The 24570-nt window shown below is 40.8% G+C and overlaps 4 protein-coding genes and 1 pseudogene across 5 annotated transcripts; 3 read left to right on the top strand and 2 right to left on the bottom strand.

Moving 5' to 3' along the window:
* Window positions 1-1629: 1629 nt before the first annotated feature.
* Window positions 1630-3288, bottom strand: LOC115677442 (7-deoxyloganetic acid glucosyltransferase-like). The gene is made up of 3 exons (XM_030600613.2): window positions 2847-3288; window positions 2203-2758; window positions 1630-2023 (listed from the first exon to the last, which is right to left on the bottom strand). Exons 1-3 carry the CDS (start codon window positions 3286-3288, stop codon window positions 1630-1632), a joined length of 1392 nt encoding a protein of 463 aa, XP_030456473.2.
* Window positions 3289-4731: 1443 nt separating this feature from the next.
* Window positions 4732-5573, top strand: LOC115676242 (17.6 kDa class I heat shock protein-like). Its single transcript, XM_030599120.2, has one exon. The coding sequence runs from the start codon at window positions 4837-4839 to the stop codon at window positions 5368-5370; it is 534 nt and encodes a 177-aa protein (XP_030454980.1). The 5' UTR covers window positions 4732-4836; the 3' UTR covers window positions 5371-5573.
* A 2172-nt stretch (window positions 5574-7745) lies between these two features.
* On the top strand, window positions 7746-15373 carry LOC115674184 (ACT domain-containing protein ACR12). Its single transcript, XM_030596530.2, has 10 exons — window positions 7746-8043; window positions 8525-8579; window positions 9419-9538; window positions 10338-10432; window positions 11569-11653; window positions 11786-11845; window positions 13687-13742; window positions 13877-13982; window positions 14089-14157; window positions 14969-15373. Exons 1-10 carry the CDS (start codon window positions 7865-7867, stop codon window positions 15029-15031), a joined length of 888 nt encoding a protein of 295 aa, XP_030452390.1. The 5' UTR covers window positions 7746-7864; the 3' UTR covers window positions 15032-15373.
* Window positions 15374-16566: 1193 nt separating this feature from the next.
* Window positions 16567-17606, top strand: LOC115674193 (germin-like protein subfamily 3 member 2; annotated as a pseudogene).
* A 980-nt stretch (window positions 17607-18586) lies between these two features.
* LOC115674178 (protein trichome birefringence-like 36) lies at window positions 18587-21104 on the bottom strand. 2 transcript variants are annotated; one of them, XM_056312889.1, is made up of 5 exons: window positions 20621-21104; window positions 20154-20325; window positions 19693-19874; window positions 19353-19565; window positions 18587-19065 (listed from the first exon to the last, which is right to left on the bottom strand). In XM_056312889.1, exons 1-5 carry the CDS (start codon window positions 21064-21066, stop codon window positions 18768-18770), a joined length of 1311 nt encoding a protein of 436 aa, XP_056168864.1. In that variant the 5' UTR covers window positions 21067-21104; the 3' UTR covers window positions 18587-18767. The 2 variants fall into 2 exon arrangements, with proteins under 2 accessions (XP_056168864.1, XP_030452379.2); XM_030596519.2 differs by having other exon boundaries at window positions 19353-19511; window positions 20621-21098.
* Window positions 21105-24570: the final 3466 nt, after the last annotated feature.

Here is a 24570-nt window from a genome sequence, read left to right as displayed (position 1 = left end):
CAAACGTACACAAACTATGCCTGAATTTAATCAATGACAAAACCTGAGAATGCGAAGATGCAACACCGAAATTTAATCAATGACGAGGCACCCAGGATATACAACAAAAACACGCTACAATTTAATCGACGATGCGGATCTAGAAACTACAGTTAAGAAACATGCAGAATTTAATTAACGACGCGAGTCTGGAAACTATAATTGCAGTGTAGAATTTGAAAGGTAACATGTTTGTTTGTTTGTAAGGTGCAGGGCCTCCGAAGGGTACGATGTGGCTATTTAAAGCCAACAATCAATGGTTATAAATGACTATTACAAAGAGAGGTTACAAACGGAAGTTACATAGGGGGTTACAAATATATGTTACAGACGATTACAATGGCTCCACTACATGGACAGTTTCTTCAGCTCCACTATCTTGACGGTTGTTTATTCCACTATGTTGATGATTACTTCTTTGACGGTTGCATCCGAGATTGTCAAGTCCAATGTTTGTTGATTCTTTCAAGTTATCGATTCATCAAGTTGTCGATAATTCTATTCCGAATGATCAAACTCTGCTCTTATCGATTAAGTTCATTACATGTCGATAATAACCAAAAGTTGGTCATTTTTTGGTATAAACAAATGCCCCATTTTAAAAGAATTAAAAGATTCATCGATTGTTTGATTCTTTTAGGGATAATGATACAAACAATCCCTGAACTTTAGCTCGATGAGCAATTTGATCCTCAAACTTTTAATTTGTTTAATATAGTCATTGAACTTTAGCCTAATGTTGAATGTAGTTTTTGAACTTTCGTTTATTCAATATAGTCCATTGACTTTTGGTACATAGACCCCATTGAGCATTGAGTTAAAGTTAAGAGACCACATTGAACAAATTAAAAGTTCAGGGATCACATTGCACATTGGGGCAAAGTTCAGGGATTGTTTATGTCATTTTCTCATCCTTTTAAATTAGATAATTAAGAGTTATCAATTTGCCCCATTGTCATCGGCAAATTAGATTTTTCCTTACCAAATTTTATCCTAATCGGATTTATCGCATGACTCATTTTTCTAACAAAATGCATGCTATGTGTAAAGTCTTTATGTGGTCCTCTATCTTCGTCCTTAAGTAGGTGCTCATACTTACATAAGTGAGACATCTACTTCTAGACTTTTAAATTAAGTAACAAACTGATTGATCAACTCATTATCGTATTAATAGATTCTAGCCAAATCAGCAATTGATATCTTAAGTATCGTTCTATAAAATTGAGAATCGAATTATCTTTCCATTTCAACCAATCAACACATCTCTTGTGAACCAGATTAAGTCCGCCTTCTCAATCCGACCTAAGATAGGTCATCAACATGGGGAGATTCACAAGGAAATACTTCCTTGTCACTTGGCCGCAAGTGATTATGCCGAGTATGAATCGAATGCGAGATCTCACACTTGTTGACATAGGAAATTTTCCTTTTGTTCCCAATAAAACAAAGTCACACGAAACAAATCAAATTACTCCATCCCATATATTTCTCTCTTTCTCTCTATATTCTAGCCCCTGCTAGAGACAGCAACATTTCCTTCTATCTCGTGTCTAAATATATTCCGTTAATCTTTTCAATTCAACTCGTAATTCAATTTCGATGAGCTGCCATGTTCTTGATATCCAGAATCAACCTCTCCAAATGGCGATAGGACGAGCCTCCGAAGCCAGAACTGGTTCTGGCAAGCTTTGCCATCTTCTCTGCAGAATCTCTGAACTCATTGTCCTTCTCTGGATCCATCAGATCTCTCACCATCCTCTCCACCACGACCCTGTCGCAGGCGTCTTTCATGTCCGCCCCGTTCCTCCACACTCGGCCCACGAACCTGCTGTTCAGTGTCTGGTCGGCGAAGCAGGGCCAGCAGATCATGGGGACTCCGGCGGCTACCGCCTCCAGGGTCGAGTTCCATCCGCCGTGGCTCAGGAAGCAGCCGATGGCCGGGTGGGCCAGGACCCCCTCTTGTGGGGCCCACTCCACTAGATAACTGTTAGGAACATACGGTGCTTAGGAACGAACTGCAAGTGCAAGACAAGTGATGTCTTGATTTTCGGGAGAGAAATGCCAGCTTAGCGTTACAGTGGCACAAAGTTTCTATCACTAAAGTTTAAATGATGAGAAAGCTCGGATTGATTCCTAATGAGAAAATCGAGGATGCAACAGTACCCTCTCTCGTTCGTGGCCTCCGCGAGTTCGGCAGGGATCCGGTCACTGCCATCTTTCTCGGCGATGAAGTCCGGCCTCAACACCCACAAGAATCTCACCCCACTGTTGACCAAACCGTACCAGAATTCCATGACCTGGTCCCTTGTGATCACCACAAGGCTCCCGAAGCTCACGTAGACCACCGACTTCGGCGGCTGGTCGTCGAGCCAACCCATGCAGCTTCTATCCTCTCTCAAAATCCCATTATTTCTCGAGACCGGCATGTTGGCGTCGGCTGCCGTTAGTATCGATTTGAGATGGACGTGGAGGGGTCCGATGGCATATATTTCAGGGAAAGAGCCGTGGTTGTGGATGTGAGTGAGGATCGGCGATTCGAGCTCATCAAAGGTGTTGAAGATGAGAGCGTCGGCTCTCGCGTTTTGTTGGCTCTCGTTGGCGATGAATTGGAGAGTGGCCTCGGTCGCATCGATGGAGCGACAGAAGCCTGGAAGATCTCGACGTCTTAGGAACTTTTCCATCCCTGCTACGTTCTTCACTGGCTTATCCAAGTCATTGCCTGGAAGAATGTTTTAACAAATTGAGTAAATTCATGTGTCTTTAAATATAGTTTCACATCTTCAGTATTAAGCAAATCTGAGTGATACCTTGAAATGGAAGCTCCCCAGCTTCAATGAGCTTAGGAATGCAAAGATTAGCCCAAAAACAAGAAGCACTAGTAGTTCTGAACAAGAAGCACCAAACTCTGATCTCTTTCGCGAAATCAATGGCGAAAGTCAGCAACCCGTCGGCTATGATGCATGTGACCGGCCTCCCCGACGCGGACCTCAGTCGACCCAAAACCAGCATCTCCCCGAATACCGGTCTCGTCACTGCCTTCGTCGAGTTGAACAACTCTCGAGCCTCGTAACCGCAGCGCGGGTGGTCCTCTGGCAACCCGTCCGTTATTATGGCGAACCGGAAGCCTGGGTACTGCCCAAAACGGGATTCCACGTCAGAGAACCGGAGCAGGCGGCTCTGGATGTAGTCAGAGTTGAGGAAGGTGACCTCGAGATCGGCGAGGCAGAGAAGCTCGGCGAGCTTGAGCATGGCGTTCACGTGGCTTTGCACCGGGAATGGGAAAACGAGTACGTGCGAGCGGGACGGTGTTGGACTCATCGTTTCTTTGTCCTTCATTGTGCAAATTATGGTTGCCTCTGTTTCCAAATGTTTCCAACATTTCGATGTCTTTAATATTGAAGGTTTCAGTCAAATACAAGCAAGAGCGATGACCATGTAGCCATCGGCCGCAAACCAAGCGCTTACTGTGGAAACTCGGCTGATTTTCCGAAGCATGCATTCCTCAACGGAGTCGTGTAGAGATGCAAAACGAACACAGATGTTTAGTACAACCGGCGCAAACGTAAGGTCTTGAATTTGATCCAGTTCGATGCGAATTTTTGGGTTTGATCTTCGTAAAAACGTCGAATGATCTACCTTTGACTTGAATTTAATCTAATATGTCAAAATGAAGGAACATGAGTTTAAATAAAGTAAGATGAGACATGAACTTGAATTTAAATATAGTAAGATGAGAGATGAATGGTATCGAGCAACTGAGAGCGTTGAAGTTATGGATAGCTGTCACTATTAGAAGCTAGGGTTTGCAAGCATCAATGCTTTAGCACTCTTAAGAGGACCTGAGCAATAAGCAATCCTTCACTGGGTTAGCAGTTAAATAAGCATACGTTGATGCCAAGATCTCTGTGTCGCCGTTGAGATTCGACCGATGTTAATGTCAACACCTTGACGGCCACATTCGATCCGTAGAAGATGCCTCTTCTAGAGTTGATTGTCATCAATCAGATGCCATTTGTGTACTGCGCCAAGGCCATGTCATAGTTGGCAAGCTTGATGTAGACGTGAACGGGAGAATTTTATTCCTATATCGTCTGTGACGATCTGACTCATCTCATGTGGACCAAACTCTTAAAAAGAGTACTCGAAATCATCGCATTATGTGACGACCATTCTAAAGTGCATCTTATCTATGAATAATATCAAAACGCACTACCTCTTCGATGGGATACTTGAATATCACAGAAAACCTTTTTCTAGGTAATTCGTTAGATTTTCACACAATAAATCTCGATCTTCATCATCAGACAATAACTAAATTTTAATTTGTAAAATGATCCAAGTGTTTGGTATCCCCTTCTGCCCATTTTAAGTTCTTCTTTTTCTCAAATTTTGGTGCACACGTGAACTGATAGCAATATGCCCTTTTGCTAGGTAACGTAACAGTATGAAAATTAAAGCCTGCCTTTTACTGCTTCATATTGAATTGGACGACAAGCCCAGTCCCGCTCAGTTCCGAAGTTAGGCCTCACGGCCCATTCAACTCCTCGCCCTTTCTATCTTCCCGTCTCTCCTATACACAAGCTCAGAATGCCGAAGAAGCTCGTGGAACCTCGTGGGAAGAGAGAGATCAGATCAGAGAAGACACCTTTCACTTCGTACCGATACTTGTCATCGTCCAGAAGCGCCATGAAACCACTGCACTCTCTCTCTCTCTCTCTCTCTCTCTCTGTATAAATTCCTGCTCCCGGATATTTCTTCAATCAAAGCTCTCTTGAAAAGCACCAAACCCACCGAAACATGAGAGTTTCGTCGTACACCATGTCGCTGGTCCCGAGTTTCTTCAGCGGGCGCGGGGGCAGCGTCTTCGAGCCTTTCTCCCTCGACATGTGGGACCCCTTCGAGGGCTTCGGCGTCGCCGCCGTCCAGCCCTCCGGCGGGGACCGGGAGGCCACGGCCATGGCGAACGCGCGGATGGACTGGAAGGAGACGCCGGAGTCGCACGTGTTCAAGGTGGACCTGCCGGGGCTGAAGAAGGAGGAGGTGAAGGTGGAGGTGGAGGACGGGAGGGTGCTGCAGATCAGCGGGGAGAGGCGCAGGGAGCAGGAGGAGAAGGCGGACAAGTGGCACCGCGTGGAGCGGAGCAGCGGGCGGTTCGCGCGGCGGTTCAGGCTGCCGGAGAACGTGAAGCTGGACGGAGTGCGGGCCAACATGGAGAACGGGGTGCTCACGGTGGTCGTTCCCAAGGCGGAGGAGAGGAAGCCCGAGGTCAAGGCCATCGACATCGCCGGCGGGGAGCCGGAGAGAGAGAGAGAGAGAGAGGGGGGTGTGTAAGCTGACGGAGGAGGTCTGAAATGAGAAGAGAAGGGAAGAGACGATGGCTGGTGATTTTGCTGGTAAATAAGGTCAACGTCAAAGTTGTGTTTTCTGGTTTGTTTGTTCCTTGTTTTTTCTTTGGCCGGGGTTATGGTATGGAAGACGAAAATGGTACGTGTACGTGTGATCCTATGCTGGTAATATACGCAGTTTTCTACAAATGCGACTATACGACATAAACGTAACGTGAAGTGGAGCATGCTGTTCCGAATAGCAGCCCTTAGCTTAAGAGTTAATCGCTGATGGCCCGTGAAAAAAGGGCAGAATGCACTTTCCGAGTTGGAAAACCATCGTTAAGAGTTTCATCAATTTCCCTGACATTTGCCCAAAGGTAGTGGTTGGATACTAAAGCATAAGTGAGATATATGAAATTTAAATTTAGTTGTCAACTTGGGAACGAAATTCGTTTGAGGGAGGATCCAAAGGCCCGGCACAAATGGCCAGGAAATAGTCGAATATAGGCCGTGGATCGTTAAAAGGAAGGAATTTTCAAGTGGCCCAATACCAAACAACCCCCCAATATTTCTCTATTTTCTTCCAAATTGTTTTCTTTTTTTTTTTTTTTTTTTTTCTTTTTAGCATGAGATAATGGAGGTACTCAATTAAAGGTATTGGATACTTGATCCTATTCCATTCTACACACAACATTGGCATTTGATCCTATTCCATTCTACACGGAGGAAACTAAATCCGGTTTTTTCTAAAGCATGGAACAAAAAATTGGGATAATTAACAAAATAATCCTAAGTCTATTGCACGGATACATTTAATTCTAAATTTTTCAATTTGATCAATTTAGTTGTACACTTTTTGATAATTTACTAATGTAATCCTTCTTACCAATTTTGGCAAACCAATTTAGTTCTACACTTTTTGATAATTTGCTAATGTAATCTTTCTAACCAATTTTGGCTAACAATCACTGACATGAACGCCTACTATTCTATATGAGTGAACAATTTTTGCAGGTAAAAAGAAAAGAAAGAAAGAAAGAAAGAAAGAAATTTATAAAAAAAAATTCAGAGAATTTTTATAAAAATTGCAAAAAATAATTCACGTCAATGCCGGCCACGTAGGATGATTGATGTTCACATTAGTGATTGCTAGCTAAATTAGCTACAAAGACTACATTTGCAAATCTTCAAAATGTTTAGAACTAAATTGGTCAAATTGAAAAGTTCATAACTAAATTAGCATCCATACAACATGTTTATAACTTTTTTTGCAATTTTTTCAAAAAAAACTTTTAGACAAAAATTTGGTTGTTAACAAAATCAAATGGTTTGCATTGTTGGTGTTTTTTTTTTTGTCTAAACACAATCTTTTATTATTAGCGGTAAATACATGAAGCCACTAATGAGGCCTCGAAACAAAGCATATCTTAGAGGGCCTTTGGAGGGCGAGCTAGCTAAATCTGGGACAAGGCCTTTTTTCTATGGGCTTTGGAAACCCAATTAGCTACACAATTACAGGCTCTATTACAATGTGCTATCTTTAAATTTGAAAAGAGGAGCAACAGCTCGCCCCGCCTCGTTGATAAGTGCACGCCCTTCTTAGTCGGACCGATCTATGGACAAGTTACTTAAACTTAGGCAATTTGACCCCAAGAGAAGCCGTTCGTGCGTCCATGGAAAGAGAAAACTTTAGTGTTTCCACCATGGCTAGGGTTTTTGCTTGCTCAACTCAGGAGACGAGGACAGTTCGAGCAAAGCCATCAACCAAAGTCGTAGAGGAATTGCGGCAAATGCAAGCAATAGAGCCTTCGTTTGAGCCGGATACATATGCTCCATCGATATTTATCTTCACTTCTCCCTCTTCTAGTGGAAGCCATCTACCTCTTTCCATAGTTCTCGTAGATGCCAATTTCGTGTCCAAGTCGCTTCATTTCTTGAAATTTTTGAGTCATTAAAAAAAAATCGGGGTTACCAATTCGAAGATCATTTTTGTAGCTTTTTCCAATTTTATATTTTTTTATACCTTGATCTCCACTATTCAATTAGCATTTTTTTTTTGTCTATATCAAGACGAAAATTCAGATTTCCTATCGTGACCGGAGATAGCGTAGGCGTAAAATCTGGTAAATGACCCAAATTTGAATTTTTAATTTACCCGAGCAAGCATGCGGCGAACAAGAAGGTGACGTATCCGTTAGGCTGACGTGGCGACACCTCCAAAGTAGGTCCCGCCAAAAGTGACGCAATACCCCACCCCCAATCATCAACCAACTACTCTCGCGCGAGTGACGAACTCACGAACCAGCTCGGACGTGCGAAAACCCGGTTCAGCCCTCGCGCCCCCTCCGAATTTACCGAAGAGGGCCCGTTCCTTGTGTCCTGCCACCGTCTCGCCAGTCGCCAGAAGCATCTCCCCCCGATCCTCCTCCATGGCACTCTGCTGAGTCTCTCCATTTCTTCGCGTTACGGAACTCCCGAAACTTCCCAGAGCTTCTCCCATGGCTTCATCGCGCGCCTTCTTCTCCTCTTCTTCTTCTTCGTCGTCTTCGCTCGCTCTCTGCCGTTGGGGAGCTTTCTCCGATCACCTCCCTCGCCTATGTCCGCCTCTTGGAACGTCTCGCGGTCACCCGCTCGACTGCAAATTCCCCCGGCTCAGCATCGGATTCTGGCGAGAGAGGTACGCGACGTGTTTTCTCCTCCGCTTTCGTGCTAGATTGAGATGTGAATCTGCAGCCGCAAGGACCTCGGTAGTTCGTCTGTTTCTTCGTTTCCCTGGGTTTGGAGTACTTTGTGGCCGATGAGCTCGACTGATCGTCCAAGGCTCTGATCGGGAGGGTGCCGATGTCTGCGTTTCGGAATATAGGTTGACGAAGAAAATCTGGTTGATTTCTCCTATATCCTTTTGTCTGATCGCTCGTTTTCTATGACCATCTGCGATCATCGGATTAGTTTGCGTCGAGAATATCGGGATCAAACGGTTGCCTGAACACTGATTCTGGCGTTCTCTTTGGCACCTGTGAAAAATGTTTTGACTAGACCTATCTATAACAAGGATAGAGCGATTCTGCAGTCTGTGTGTGTGATCATTTATGCACCTTTGTTGAACGCATGTTGTTCCTGCTTATTGATTCTCCATATTCATTTGGATTATTGTGCAGAAACATCGTTCATGCTTCTGCTAATGGCACAAATGCTGTGGATGTCACCTCAATGGTAAGGAACTGAATTTTACCAACTTATTGGATATTTGAACGTTGAAAACACAGTAGTCGGGCATCACCGCTGGTTTGAGCCCTAGCTCGCCGGCCGCGCGGATACCTCGGTTATCAAAAAAAAAAAAACACAGTTGTCTATTTTCTATGTTCGATTTTGGTGCCTATTGGATCCTTTAATTGTGTAATATAATTTTGTGGAGAACTGGCCTTCTGTTTAAATTTACTTCAATTGTTTGTTAATAGAGCTTCCCTGGCAATTAGAACCAGTGTTTTTCCCGTCTTTGTCGAGTAATGAATGCCTTCATAGTGGCCATTTTCTCTTCTGTTGCTAATTGGTGCAATCAACAAGCATCTTTCAATGGTTATGTTGAAAATCAGTGTCTGGGTGGGACCAACTTTTCTTTATATAGTGTAAATCTGTAGCTTGGGTTGACATATTGAATGCATATTGTCGTGTATTGTCTTTTTCGTTCACCAACTATTTTCTCCAAATTGTGTCTTCTGCTTGTGTTATTTAGTTGTGAGATGGAGAAGCTGGTATTCTGCTGTGGTTCTTTCCACATCTTCACTGAGATATACTATACTGCACTTATCAGTCCTTCCATATGTTCATCTCTCTTATCTAGATGAAGTACAGACAATAGCCTAAATGTGATGTTCCGTCATGATTTAGTCCTTTACTTGTTCAGGTGTTTTCTTTGATATGAATTTCAATAATGCGATGATGGGATTTTTAAATTGTTATTCTAAGTGTCAATTTTTAGTTGGTAGAGAATACAAAAAATCCCAAGATGTATCCGTTCTGACGACATGACACAAGTGTAACTTTTTCTGCAGTGTGATGATGCTTCTGATTATGTTCCCATGCCAGTGGTGCTGATTGATCAAAATTCAGATTCAGATGCGACTATAGTGCAACTCAGCTTTGGGGATCGCCTCGGGGCTCTTATTGACACGGTGAAGTGACTTTTTTGTAAAGATTTTATTGTTAACCTAAAAGTAGTAGTGATTTTGGTTTCAGTTTCAGTGCCAATGCTCTTTCCAGCAACAACTCTCTCTGTTTTTTCCCCTATTTATTGGGTGAATGGATATCTCTGTTTGTCTATCAAAATTGTGTGCATCCTGCCAAATATATGCCCCAAAGATGAGGAGAATGAAAGAGAAGAATGATGGATACTATACCATTACTATTGCCTTGTGGCTAAATTGGTCTAATTTGAGCTTTTTTTGTGTTATTCCCCATCCCCAGATTGAGTTGGTTTGCCATTTTATAATTTGTTTTAGTAACCAGATCATTTAAGCCCCTTTTACCCTCTAGATTCGAGCGGGACTATGAAGCATAAACTTGTGAGCATAGTCTCTTGTATCTTGGGTCGCGCTGGGAATCTCATCATCCATACATAACGAATTGATGTGGTATATTCATATAATAACCTATGAACCAACAATAAGAACTCAAATTCTTATTGAGACTATAACTCATAGGGAAGAAAATCGATTTATGGATGGAATCAAATATGCAGTATATACTGACAAAAGTCTTTGGTTGTTGGATAATGTAAGCTGGTTGTTTTCCTTTGAATTGGATTCTTTTACATGTAAATGTGTAAATTCTTAGGGTTGGAAGATTTGAGTACATCCATTGAGTATTGGAATAAATTTACCTGAAGAGTTCTTAATGGCATAGGTATCTGGGTAGAGTTTTGCTTCCGTGTGTATTTTCTGATGAGATTAGACTGATGATTTATGTTGACAGATGAGAGCATTGAAGGATTTAGGATTGGATGTATCGAAGGGAATTGTTACCACAGAGGGACCTGTCAAGCAAACAAAATTCCACATCACAAGACTGTAAGGGATTTCATTTCTACCGGCAACACTTGATGTACTTATTGTCATAGAATTTTTTGTCTCCTCTATGGAATTGCTGATCCATGTTCTCTGTGCATATTCTCTTATTCTCAATTTCCATGTAGTTCATTTTTATTTATGTTTTTGTGTTGAAGATTAACTTTTCAGTATTATTTGCTGAATAATTATTGCACTTGTGACGATCATGACTATATGTCTGTTATCAGCCATGCTTTAAAGATTTCATTTGTAGAAACTCTAGAACAAAATAGATTATTGTCCTCTATGCCTGAGTTCTCTGGCTTTCTGCCATGTTGTTGCAAGTGTTTGTCATATCTTCCGGGCATATAGTCTATTGGGATGAATATCAGCTAAGACTGTTATCCTTGAAAAGAAAGAACTGAAATTGTCGTGCGCTTTTCGCTGGTTCTTACAAATTCTGCGTTTGTACTCTTATTCGTCAGCCGGGTAGCATATAGATCAGTGAGAGAGGAACTTGTAACCTGGAAAAATAGACTCAGCTGAAAGATATTTCATCTCTTATTCTAGCTTCCGCATTTCGGGTTATTTAAAAAGAGACCGGTAGAAGGCTTTAATCATCATTGTTTATGTATTTTCGATAATATGAGTGTGTCTTTGTTTCATTTTCTATCTTCTTGGAAATTGGTTTGGTCAGTGAGAATGAAAATTTTCAGTAGGAATGAAAAATCGTGAGAACTTGCTTGGTATCCGTCAAAATCATGAGAAGCTGTATTTTGGTTGTATCAGACCTTCCTGTTCTCATTTGAATGAAAATGCTGAAAACAAAAGAAATTGTTATCTGTTTGTAGGTTTAATTTTGCAAAACAACTCACCTGTTTTTGCTGGAAACTGTTTTGAAGATATTACTAGACATTTTTTATGACCTATTATCACAGTCAAATGTGATTTGAAACAAAATTTTTGGATCTTCAAGAGCCAAAGAGGCACTAAGTTTCTATATGGACTCAACTCTAGCTGTCGCTATCTTTCGATTGTTTTTTTCCTTTGTGCATGCCATGACAGGTCAATTTTAGTATCACATAATGGGAAGCAGTCACTTATTGAAACAATTAAAAAAGGGTAAGCAGTCATTTATATTATATATTTTTTTTCAGGGACACTGGCCGTAAAGTTGAGGATCCTGAGCTATTGGAGACGATCCGCCTTACAATTATCAACAATCTTTTGAAGTATCATCCGGTATGAATTTAAATTATTGCTCCATAGTGTTTATTACTTTGAGTTCTTTGGTGAGAGTATCATGGAAAAATTATCTACTGGACAGAATTTCTGCTTGTGAATTTCTTGTTACCATTACTATTTAATTTTTAGGAGTCCAGTGCACAACTTGCATTGGGTGCGGCATTTGGAATACAAGCTCCAGAGAAGAAGGTGATGTGCATTTTTGGTTTCTGCAAGTTTCATTTTCTTGGTTTGTGTCCATTGTACTTTGACCCTTCTTGGCTCGTTCATAGTGACAAGTCCAACCCAAAAACTTAAATTTTAGGTCAAGGGAATTTAGATTGAGGGAGTTTCGTGTATATAAGGCCACTATAAACCCTATCAACAAGTAATATGAGATACGTAAACACATAGGATAGGATTAGCAAGATATGACGAATAATCTCTTTTGTAACTGTTGTGGGGCATACTTGTTCTGAGATTTGCCTGTTGGACCCCAACTGAAACCCACGTGCTTCAGATTTTTGTGAGAGTCCACGATTCATTTTGGCATAAGTTTGAATTTTCCCTTGACTTCCTCCGTGCAAGATTCTGTCCCATTGTCGGTGCATCCCTATTCATTTTCTAATTTCCATATAGAGGTATTTAATTAGTTTGGCATTATTACTAAGCCAGCATTTCAAACACACTATAATATGCTTTTGGTAGGAGATGCTCACTGAAATAGAAAATATATTATAGAGAGAAAAAGAGGGAAAAGGTTTTTTCTAGTGGGTTGAGGCAGGTCATTCATTCTTCTCTTGTGTTTTTCTTTCCCCCTTTTATTTTTTTGTGGGGGGAGAGAGAGAGAGAGAGAGAGAGAGAGAGAGAGAGAGAGAGAGAGTGAAGTCGGGGGATTAATGAAGATTCCCAAGCTTTTTAGAAGTCAAAGCAAAAGGTATATCGATACGTGGTTTTCAAATCTAGGTGAAATTGCTGATAATTTTTGGCTGATATATATAGAATAGAGTCAAAAAGGTTTTCTATTCTAACCTGTCGTGTCAAACTATTCTTGTTTCTTTTTCTGGAAACATGAACTTCATTCGAACAACTTAAACTTAATGGAGGGAAATTGAGAGAACTGTCTAAAATACTATTAGAAGAATCCATTAGATCTAAGCAACATAAACTGATTACGTGTCCTGTCAAAATATTCTTGCTCCAAATTGGTTGGTCCACTTGGTTTTGACCCTGATTTTGTTGGGAATCCTGCTTTTAGTTTGGACTGCACGGGTTTGCATTTGAGAATGGTCTATAGGTAGTTTTGAGGTCTTTAAATATTACATATTCCGATGATGTTGATATCATCAGTTGGAAATGCTGGGTTGGTTCTCCTTCGTAGGTTCTTCCTCTTTTTTACCCTTACCACGCATGTTCTTATGGTAACTGTTGCTTCTGCGCCTTTGTGCGAGCTGTGGTGGGAAAGACGTGCTTGGACGACCTTATACCAGAACAAAATCTTGGTCAAGACGTAATGACCCTCATAATGGCGGGCCATACATCAAAATTGAGCTTTGAGTGATGAGCATGAGTATAGGAAATCATGCCGTCATCTAAAAGTTTAAACTTTCACATAAATCGATAGTAGTCTGATACTTTCTACGTGCGGAACGAAATTGCTCAAAATTCACATCATCCCTTTGGAACTAATAAATTGCAAAACTTTCCATGTTCAGACAGCAGGAAGAGGAAAAAATGATGCCATTTTCTGTTTCTAGGCAAATAAAATGTCTACATGCTCAGAAATGATTTGTTTTAACATTTTTTTCCATGACAAAATCTATTTTAAAGGTTCCCCTTCCTTTTTTCTGGTTTGGGATGAAAGACATTTCAGTTATTGCTTTATGGTACTTCCTGTTTAGGGAACTAGTAGTTTGGCCGCTTAATGTTTGGATCTGTGCTATGACCGTGTATAATCTGATGTGCTAAGACTTTCTATTTCAATTGATAGAAGTTTTGCACTTGTTCCATGAAGTTACCTGTATTGAGTGGCATTCTTTATCTTAAAACAGCTTGATGTTGACATCGCAACTCGCATTCAAGTGAAGGAAGATGGACCGAAGCGGAGGTATGCATATTCATCAGATCATCTTTGAATAGCGAAATACTAGATTCCCTGGATTTTTGTTAAATTACACATCATTGTATTCAAGAGAGGTGATTAATAGATCGCTTATGCAAATTTATCCTGCTTTGGACCAGCTTGCTTTATGTAGAGACAGCAGATCGACCTGGATTACTTGTAGACATCATCAAAAATCTTGCTGACATTAATATCAATGTGGAATCGGCAGAGATTGATACAGAAGTATGATAGATTAGCCTGTTTCTCATCTCGCTTCTGTTTGCAGATCTTCGCATATTCAATTGTTTGTATACTATGGTCGCACTTAAAAGGAGTTCTCATCTTACAGGGGTTGGTGGCTAAAGATAAATTTTACGTGAGCTATGGAGGAGCAGCACTGAATAGCTCATTGTCTCAGGTAATTGGTGAAGTCTTAAAAAATCTTGCTTTCATAGCATCTCATAAGACTGTATGTTCACATATTCTGTTGGACTTATGTCAAATGTAGTGATTTGGGTTGAATAATTGGTTGTTAAATTCCTATTCCGGATTGTAGGATCCTTATATCGTATGAGTTAAGAATAATATAACACAATGATTTGAAAGTGCTTATTCAGTAATCTCCTATTCAAGAGTACAGAAAGAAGCTAATTTATAGGGCATAGAAACCAACACGCAGCTACTAAATTATTATTCTCCTACTTAATTCAACCAACACCCGAACCAACTACACAATAAATTCTCCAACGTGCCCCCCTCAAACTCAATCTGGTGGATGAGAGCACACCAGTTAAGTAAAAATAATATCTTACGATGCTATTTATCAAATCTTGAAAACCAGAAAGCAGCTACGGTTGTGGATCTGAAACCTAACCAAGAGTCTATATCTAAAGAAGGATCTTTATAGGTTCCTATCTTAATTGATGAAAACGTGGGATTGATTCTACTGATCCGAGGGGCTAAATTAATATAATTATCGTATAGATTAAAATTTAAAAATTTTCTTTTGAAATGTTATGTTCCTGAACTAAAATACACGGACCTTACTGATATTCTAGTTCTAGAAATGATGTGGGTCTTTAAATTGCTCACGAGTTTTAAATCTTATTGAAACCATTATTCAATTACAAGCAATTATGTTTGTATACCATGTAGGATCAAAATGTTTGTCTATGAAGTCTGTTATTTGAACTCACAGGGTTTACTTGCGTTATCATTTGAAATTGCAGGTGCTAGTAAATTGCTTGCGATACTACCTTCGAAGGCCAGAAACGGATATTGATAGTTACTAACAATTGGACCAAGAAACTGTGATGTAAACACAATGTAACCATTCTTCCAGTATAAACTCTGTTGTCTTGGCTCAACAAATATACATTTCCATCAGTGTCGAGTTCAATCTGGATCTTTGGAAGAGACATGGAAAACTTTTCCACCAGGAACCTATGAAGGAGAAAGCATTAGATAGAATTGTGGTGTCAAATTCTAAAGCACCATTTGTGCTCCATAGAGTGGCTGCCGTATTCTCCTGGTGCATTCTCTCTCCCAGGAGGTAATTGATCCCCATCTATCTTGTGTGATTCTAGTTCTTTCAGCTTGAAAAGGACGAATATCAAATTGCTTGGTTGTCACTACTTCACTTCTTATGCTTTTGACGTCTCTCCCACATTTGATTGGAATTCCCACATCTACCAAAATAATATCTACTTGCACATTGTTGATTTTCTTCACATATTATCTTCTTGAAGCACAATGACTGGCTGCTGTCACCGAAATTTGACCTTATTGTTTATGATCCAGTCAATGGATGCAATGACCAGCACCATAAACAGGTGAATCGATAATATCTTGAAATTCTTCTCATCGTTAGATTAAGGGTCAATATCACGAAAAACTCCAAATTTGTATATTTGTGACATTTGTTTAAAACTAATTTTGATCACGAAAAATTTCAAACTGATACTCATGTGATAATTTTACCCCAAATTAATATTTTGACCACTGAAAATCCCAAACTGGTACATTTGTGATAAATTTATCATACAGTAAATTGAATTATGCCACGAAAAAACACAAATTAGCACACCCGTGAGGCTATGACAAACATAAGGGTATAATCCTAACTGGTACGCCCGTCAACTGACACGTGTCATATAATTCAAGAAATTTGATGGTAAAATCTAACGGAAACTAACTCGGGGTAAAATCATCACAAATGTATCAAGTGTACTAGTTTGGGATTTTTCGCGGTATTAACCTTTAGATTAATAAGATAGTGACTTGGAAAAAAATCACCTGACTTATATATACTCGTTCTATCTATCACATTTCTTAGAAGTGTTTTGTCTACTGATATTTACGGGTGGATGAAACTGTGTACATCTTTTGCTAAGTGCGATGACCTCCTGGCCAGATGAACGTTATAATGTAAGCAAGATTTGTGGCCAGTGACTGCATATAAGCAATCATACCTGCTACCAGCGTTGCCTTATCTAATGACCATTTGTTTGATTTCAAAACTCACTATTCTATTCCGAAAAGGGTACGCGCTAGGCAGATGCTAGAGTCATCTGTATTTGTTTTTCTTCATAGTGGACTCCAGCATAATTTGCAGTGTAGCTCAATCCGTGTGACGAGTGGTTGACAGATTAAGACGAAACGACATCGATGAGAATGTACTTTGTTAGTAGGAGTTGGAGAGCTATACAAATGACAGAGTAGCATTCATCATCTTGCCTTTTTATATACACTTCAAGCATCAAATAAATGGTTTAAGTCGAGAACACTTCGATGTATTGTATGAAGTGGCCACAGAAAAGCAGCCAAAAGTGGGCCTGAGCCGCTGTCGGTGCCATGTTCGAGCGAACTACTACCTTATTTTCAAAGGGAAGAGATCTTTTTTTGAAAGGAAAAAGACAGAATCACCCGGAAACAACCCGCCGTGCCTTGTCCTGATGTGGAAAATCCTCAAACGTGCACTTCGTATGTCTCGATTCTTGTGGAGAAAAAGCATATAACTAGTTCTAAAAGAAAAGACTCGAATCCCCCTAGCTTATGGCAATTCTTGCTTCTCCCCTAAAGAGGTGCAAACAGATTGTCCCCCAAATTTAAGATTTTGTTCTTGGCATTCCTTCGTATCCATCTCATAATGGGTTCTGACCCTGATCCTACCCAAGACTTCTGTATACCCGACAGAGAAGAATCCACGGCCGCCACCCAACGCAAGAACTCGTCGCTAGCCACGGTAGAAGACTTCGTGTTTTCCGGGATAAAGTTCCCTGGAAAGTTCAGCCAAACAGGATAATCGGCCACGTCAGTGAATGCAAACATCTTCCCGGGGCTAAACACGCTGTGTATGTCCTTTGTAAGAGCGGATTTTGATGTAGATGGGATTAACGTCCCGCATCTTCATCCGAGAGCGACCAAGGTGGCTTTCGTGTTGTAGGGAAGGGTTTATTCAGGATTTGTCGACACCCAGAACAAGGTTTTTGCCAGGGTTCTAGACAAAGGTGAAGTGATGGTTTTCCCTAGAGGTCTAGTCCACTTCCAAATGAACGTGGGAGATAAGCCTGCCACTATTCTGGGGAGCTTCAACAGCCAAAACCCTGGACTGCTGAGAGTTCCATCCGCCATTTTCGGGTCTGGGATTAGGGACGATCTCTTGGAGAAGGCTTTCGGGTTGAGCTCCAAGGACATGGCTAAATTGAAGAGAAGGTTCGCTCCACCTACATAGGATCGGGGCTGTGCCTTTCTCCAAACTTCGTATAAGAATTTAAGATTATGATGACTATATGTTTTCTACTCATATCGGTCAATCGGACCATAGTATTATCTATCTAATAAACTGAAGTGATCGAATCGAGGGTTCCGAACATGAAAATTCGTCGCTCGTTCTTGGATTTACCCATTTCCCTTCACGTCCTCCACTCAATATGGAACTAACGCAATCACCAGTACAGATCGATGGCCTGTTCACCACCCTTAATGACTTTTTAACTTTTTCTTCTTTAAGACTTTTTCTTCCGGTTGGTATGGTTAAAGATGAGGCAACATGATTGAGTAGGGGGAAAAAAGGCCCGAGTGTAACTCAATTTGTTACTCCGAATGTGAAGGGGCCTGTACTAAAAAAGCCATCATATCTGCTCCTATCAAAGCCATCGTGTCGCCTTTACTAAATTGAAAAGGCAAACCTTCGCACGCGTCTCTCGCGTCCCTTGATTCCCGGTCTCACCTGTGAGAAAATATGATGTGCATTATGACAAGAACATGGATCACTATTAGTGAGTGATCTCTTCTGCTTCGTTGGTTATGTTCCTTCTGATCTCTAGTGGTCAAAGTTAGTCACCTTGAAAGTGGGGATCCTATGCCCTAAAGCATTTTCCCATGGACATCTCTCTCTCTTTCTCTCATGCACATTGCGAAAGTAATAGCTTCAATTCAAACTACTTTCCTAAGATGATCACCTAATCCCTAATTTGTGCTTCTTTTATGATTCATCCATAGAGGAGTGGTTGGCTTCTTCCTACAATTCTGATGAATTACAACCAAATGCTAGATGACAGTTTTCAAACTTGGAGAGAGATTTCGATATCTCGTGTATGACGATGGTGGAGACTTGTCTGCGTAATTCTAGCATACCCGACTTTTTTAATTGGATTGAGGTCATATTCAAGGACTGACCAAGTATTCACGCCCCGGGCCCCTGTAGTTTAATCTTATGAGACCTGATGCCATTCAAATACTAAGTTAGAGAAGCTTGGTCAGATCTAGATTTCGACATGGCCTATGACACTCCTCACCTGACATGTGCAACTGGGCACGAATATCTGCTTGTAAGATGATGAGCATGACAAAGCAGACGCAGAGCAGCAATCGCATAACAAACCCGATAAAACCGTCAACGATGAACATCGCATACAAATTTACAAAGACGAAACACAAAGAAACGCGCCATCATCTGTAGAAGCAGTTCTTCTACAAACCTGAAAACTAGTTCCTACTCAAATCCTTGCACTAGATTTCCAATGCTTAGAGCAAAGCATTCAGCATCTCGTTCCAAGTATCGGGCACTCCTGGGAGGCACCAGTGGCTGCAATCAGACGAGAAGCCTCTCGGGTTCTGCCTCTCCTGCTGGTTCATCTCTCTTCTGTACACCGAGGGATGCCCGTCTCTCCTCAGTGCAGACATTGCCGTTATGTCCTGCAAATACACAGGGAATCTCATCTTCCTCACCACTTGCTGTAGCACGACCAGCTGCTCAGGGACATGCCGGTGGCTGAAGTATGCCAGAGGTTGCTTCTGGTTGTAGCATTTCCACCCATTTTCCCTAGCCACACAAGGAGACAAGTCAAAATGATGTTCTCATTATAAAGAAAATGGTAATATTACATTGTACCCTAGATATACTGCATTGTAAGGTCACGCAATGCTTTTATAACAAAATCTAAACTCTGCCTCTCTCTGTCTACAAAAGGCAATTCCCCCTCGTCTTCTTTGATGGCAGATTCAGGACAGAGCTCTACTACTATGAACTAGGATACGAATAAACAGATAGGTTTCTTTTTTGGAGTCTTCAATTAGGTGATTTTAAAGTTTAAAAGCAAGTGCGAGTACCTGTTGTGCCTGGGTGACATGCTTCTGAAAATGACTCTGGTTCTCTGAGGATTCAGATTCAAGTCCACCCATTTGGCCCATGTAGTGAGTCCTTTCTCATAAGCCACCATTGGATTCAAGTTCCTGAACATGGATCTTCCCTCCATGTAGTAATCCCACCTGAATTTTGGATGGTTCCACATTCTAAAATCAGCAGGATGAAATTTTTTGGCTCTATAAATGTCACATTGGCAACAAAATGATGCTTCTGATATGGTCGTCAAGAAAGAGGAATGAATTTGCTTTTCATTCTTCGGAAGATTAAAACAGAAACAGGGTAAGAGGAAGGTATTCATCTTACGAACTCCATTTGTCTGAGTGAGTCCACCAGTGAGCAGAATCAAACACAAGGACGTCAACTCCCCTCCAATACTTGGCATTCTCTTCAATCAAATCCAAGTGCAAGATTCTCTTGTTTTGAGGTCCTTGGGTCAGTTCCACCAGCAGCGGAGCCCAGGAAAATTCTATCGACACCTCAAAATCCTGCCAAAAATTTCCTTAATTACGCGCATTAAGAAAAAAGTCAATTGGCATCGAGTTTTCTAAGCATCGATAGATCAATAAAAGTTATAAAGCACATAATGTTCAAGTAACAAATTTGAGCTTCTTTAGATGAGTTGGTACGTGGTCCTTCTGACTTGATGATTTTTCCACGATAGCTTTCACTCTTTTATGTAAGATTGACTGCGTGCACTAATATTATCACAAAAAGAAGTTTGGAAAGCGGGTAAAATTCAACTTCTCAATGTTAAGGTCTCTCACCATTGCATGAAAAGCCATGGAAGGTCCATTGTACGATACTGTTTTCCGGCCAGTTGGAATCACGCCTTGCACTAAGCACACAAGTGACTCCCACTGATTCCTCATTATAGAATCGCCTACCAGCATTATTCTCTTCTTTCTCATCTTTGCCAGAAATTTCAGCGCATCAAACCTGAAAGACAATACACTTAAGGACTATAAAGGCCTTCATATCATTCAGGCGAAGCAAGAACAAAGTGATAATATTCCCTAGTTTTTGTTCTTCTTTTATCAGAAAGAGAAGAGGTATGGAAAATGGATCTTTTAAGTCTTCAAAAGTATCAGAACCATCCTCGTTTGTCTTACATACATAGTGATCATCCAAATTTTCTTGCATCCGCCTCTAGTTATATCATTTAAGAATTACCAATTCAGTCTTGGCCCAAATTAAAGTAGAATGTTGGAAATTTTGATGATGCTAATGATACCTTGGCAGTGAGCATGCCTGGGGCTTCCACCTCCACTTCTGGTAATCCGAATCGGGTCGTCCGTTTCTCTGGCAAGTCACGGCGGTGCTGAGGTAAGGGCAGTTGGAATCGTAGAGAGGGTACGACTCGTCCACCACCCACTTCCCGGTCGACATGTCGCAGCTCTGCTTCGGAGCATCATGCCTCGTCTGGACCATGTCCACTCCATCTTCTTCGTCCGGCCAAGAGCTGTCTTCTTCCTCCACTAGGTCGTTTATGAAGTGCGTGGACTCGCAGTGCTCCAAGTGGACGAGACGGGCAACGCAGAAGAAGAGGAGGATCGAGAAGAACTTGGGTCTCATCAGTTCGGCCATTGGACAGCGCTTGGAGAGCTGAAGGGTCCCCATGGAAGGAGTAAGCGAAGAGGAACGTTCACTTAAAAGGAAGCTGACTGCAATATTTTCCATCAAGGCATGACTTGCGGTCTTGTAAGGTCCCACATCTCTCTCTCTCTCTCTCTCTCTCTCTCTCTCTCTCTCTCTCTCTCTCTCTTTCTCTCTCTCTCTCTCATGATGGCCATGATTTCTTATGATGGTGATCTCCAGCACTGTGCAGTGTCGACTGTGATCATCGTTTGCTTTAGTAGTGGAATCATGTGGGCCATCTAAAGATGTAACTCCTTCAAAAGGGAGACGAAGGAGGATGAATAAACAAGGCTTGTACGTCGACCAACGTTGTTTCTCAAAGATCAACACCTGCTCCTAGCTTTTTCTCCGTGAATCAACTGTAGAGCACTCGATGCATAAGATGCTCCTCTCTTCGTAAAGAAGTTGGTGCGGTTGAAAGGTGAAATGGAAGCGGTTGCAAGGTGAGAAAAAAGCAACAATGACAATCTCGCCCCGTAGATTGCGGACGTGGGGACTTCGCTTTGACGAGGAAAGGAGCACTTGCTTTGAAATATGGTCTCTCGACCTAAAATCAAGCCACAAATCCTTGAGGTTGCACCAACCGAAACACAAACGTATTTCCAGAGTTTGCAACATAAGCCAGTTGCCAAATTTTCTGGTACAAAGGAACACAACATCTGTGACCTTCCTTTGATCACTTCATCTGCCAAGGTCGGCCTGTGAATGAAATTCCGGTCGAAGATACAATCTTGATGCCATCGGGGTCCCAATGAACTTCACTCCACCAATGTGTATCGCCTCTAGAGTTGCCATTCATGGTCCTGAATGGCAACTTCTCGAGTGAACGACATCGCGTGACTTTGAGCTGCTTGAGACTCTGCTAAGACTCTTTTCTCTTGCCACAGCACTGTGATTGCGACACACTGTTAGGATGCATGTGTAAATTGGATTAGAGAACTTCCGCATCGAAGAATTGATATGGTGTGGAGCAATTAATATATCATAATTGGCCCATAACTTATTGTTTTAAGCTTTTGAGTAAAGGACATTGATGGGCTCGGACTTTGGCTTTCTCTTAGCGATCTCCTGGGTGAAGATTTGTTAGCGTTGATAATTTCTCATTTTACCGTTAGGGTATGTTTGTTAATTATTTGCGTGAACAATGAAAAAAAATTTCATTCATTTATTTTTGTAAACAATACAAGATATTATTTTTAAAATTATGTTTTTTAAATCATTCATTTTCTGCGAAACAAATGCACCATTTGCATCTTTGATAGTCAAAAGCAATCCACTCTTATTATGGTGAGATTATCTAAAATCTCGTGAAGATTGTTACTCTGATTCGAAGGCATATCGATGTTCTACTTCGACAGAAGGAGAATAAGGTATTAGACGGGAAATGTGCCTAAGGCTCAAAGGATCTTTGTCCAAGGTGAACAATATTGTAGAACATGAGGACGTTATTATGCATGGAAGGACCATTGTGTAGAAGGTGAACAGACGATTCAACTAGAAACGTGAAAAATCTGGAAGAATCCTTTGCAAAAGCAGCTCCTTCTAGGTATAGATAGTTAACACACATGCCTCTACAATTCTAGAAAACAGACCTAGCCTAGTTATTAATTTGATTTTAATTCAAATCGATGTGTAACAACTATTTACAAGCCTTGGAATCCACAGAAAGCAGCTTGAAGAATGTCAAAAAATTGCCATAATTCATATCAAAGTGTCAGACAAACTGCAGAAGTAGAGGCCTCTTTTTCTAGAAATGCCCAGCTTGAGAGTCTGGTTGTGCAGAACGCAGGTTTGATGGTCAAGAAAGACAAACCAATGGCTCCTTTGACTCTAAGATAGCTTCTAAAGGATACTTTGAAAATTGGAAATCTGTTTAAACAAATCAAAGATGATTGTGAAGATTAACGGAAAACACTCCTATTCTCTCTCTGTTGCATCCAGTTTTCTAGCTTTCACTTGTGCAAAATTAAGTGTTTTCTGATTTTAATTCTGTTGAGGGTTGAATATTTGTAATTTGGAAAGACGGGGGTTTGTAGTGTTGTGAAAGGTACTTGTGCTTGTAGAATCATCCACTGAGTTTTGTGCAGAGGCAACAATCTCTACAAACGGTAAAATTTCGAGAATTATAAAATGGATCCTAACCTTGTATGTCACTGTATGAGCTGAAAGAACGGAGTAGATCAACTGGAATACTGAACCCCTATAAATTTGTCAACTAAGGAGGGTGGTCCACAAGCTTGCCCAGGCCCACTCATAAAACGGGCTGGCTTGGCCGGATTTTTTAGGCCAATTGGATGACTCTAGTCAGTGGACGAGCCTGGTCCGCCCATATGCTTATTTTAAAAAAATACACAATTATGTTCTATTAATAATTCAACCTTGATATATACAATTAATGGACAATAATAGGATAAAATGAGCCAAAATTTCCAATATATTACGGAGAAATAGTATAAAACTCATGGATGAAGTAGCTAATAAAACGATTTATTCATTGTTTAAGCTGAAATTCCAAAAACCAAATATAAAAAGGTAGCCTAGTAGGTGGGCGAGACGCGCCCATGTTCTTCACTTGGCGGGCTTGGACACATGCCCGGGCCCAAAAGTTTGGTCCTGGGCTGTGCCTCCAAAGGTACGAGCTCGAGCAGGCCCTGCCTCGGCCCGCCCAATGAACAGGTCGAGCCCTAGCTAAGCTGGAGGTGTTAGTCCTAAGCGATGGAATGACCTTTGGTGAGGGAATAGAGTTCGGATTAAAAAACGAATTGGATTAGACTATAATTCGATCCGATTAGTTCGCTTTAAGAATCATATCGGGTTTAGTTCGATTTCGAGGTTTTCTGAAATGCTATTTTTCTTAACAATCTTGAGGAGAAACTGTATCGTTTTATCTCAAAAGAGTGCTAGGAAGTCCCCGTGCCTTGCTGTAGAGAAGTCCAAAACAAGAATGAGTCGGAGGATTCGAACTCATACCACATGAGCAGATTCAAAATGGCCCGTCAACTACACTGCCAATTTCATGTCTAAATCGAATCGAAATTGAACCATCGCACTACTGTTGTGGTGCTGAAAACTCAGTACATGCCGTGTACTAGGATATGTTTGATGAAGAACACCTCGACCCCAGCATTTGCTCAGAAAGGTTAGTACGTACCGCCGTGAGATGTAACTTGCTTGATATAAAAGAAATCATTCTCTATCCAAAAAAAAAAAAAAAAAAAAGAGAGAAGAAATCATCCAATTTTCCATTTACAGTATTCAAAATGGTTAAATACTGTTTGAAGTAAAAAAAAAAAAACCACTTACTTTTTCCATAACTGCAAACTAAAAGTAAAAAAGATATCTCATTTTAGACAAAAACACGAGTGGATGCTAAAATGAGAACATGCTTCTTACCAAATGAAAAAACGGAACAACAAATTATATTTAAAACTTTTGTTAACGCTGAAAATTTTCATTTTCTACCACCAATCACTTTATAAAATTTATAAAATACTGTATTAGGATATTAAATATTAAATCACGTTTTCATTTAACAATTTAAGTTTT

This window comes from Syzygium oleosum, unplaced genomic scaffold, assembly GCF_021117445.2.
Source record: "Syzygium oleosum isolate NSW1041296 unplaced genomic scaffold, Sole_v2.1 Sole_v2.07, whole genome shotgun sequence".
NCBI lineage: Eukaryota > Viridiplantae > Streptophyta > Magnoliopsida > Myrtales > Myrtaceae > Syzygium > Syzygium oleosum.
The sequence above is the reverse complement of the archived record's forward strand: the minus strand, read 5'-3'. Positions and strand labels throughout refer to the sequence as shown.

Bases quoted from the DNA above. Each gene is read 5' to 3' on its own strand.
- LOC115676242 (XM_030599120.2), top strand. From the start codon at position 4,837: ATGAGAGTTTCGTCGTACACCATGTCGCTGGTCCCGAGTTTCTTCAGC.
- LOC115677442 (XM_030600613.2), bottom strand. From the start codon at position 3,288: ATGCTCAAGCTCGCCGAGCTTCTCTGCCTCGCCGATCTCGAGGTCACC. The intron at 2,759-2,846 runs GTATCACTCAGA...ACATTCTTCCAG, and splicing joins TGGGGAGCTTCCATTTCAAG to GCAATGACTTGGATAAGCCA. The intron at 2,024-2,202 runs GTACTGTTGCAT...TGTTCCTAACAG, and splicing joins GAGGCCACGAACGAGAGAGG to TTATCTAGTGGAGTGGGCCC.
- LOC115674184 (XM_030596530.2), top strand. From the start codon at position 7,865: ATGGCTTCATCGCGCGCCTTCTTCTCCTCTTCTTCTTCTTCGTCGTCT. The intron at 8,044-8,524 runs GTACGCGACGTG...ATTATTGTGCAG, and splicing joins ATCGGATTCTGGCGAGAGAG to AAACATCGTTCATGCTTCTG. The intron at 13,743-13,876 runs GTATGCATATTC...GCTTTGGACCAG, and splicing joins GAAGATGGACCGAAGCGGAG to CTTGCTTTATGTAGAGACAG.
- LOC115674178 (XM_056312889.1), bottom strand. From the start codon at position 21,066: ATGGAAAATATTGCAGTCAGCTTCCTTTTAAGTGAACGTTCCTCTTCG. The intron at 20,326-20,620 runs GTATCATTAGCA...ATTGTCTTTCAG, and splicing joins CAGGCATGCTCACTGCCAAG to GTTTGATGCGCTGAAATTTC. The intron at 19,875-20,153 runs GTGAGAGACCTT...AATTTTTGGCAG, and splicing joins CCATGGCTTTTCATGCAATG to GATTTTGAGGTGTCGATAGA.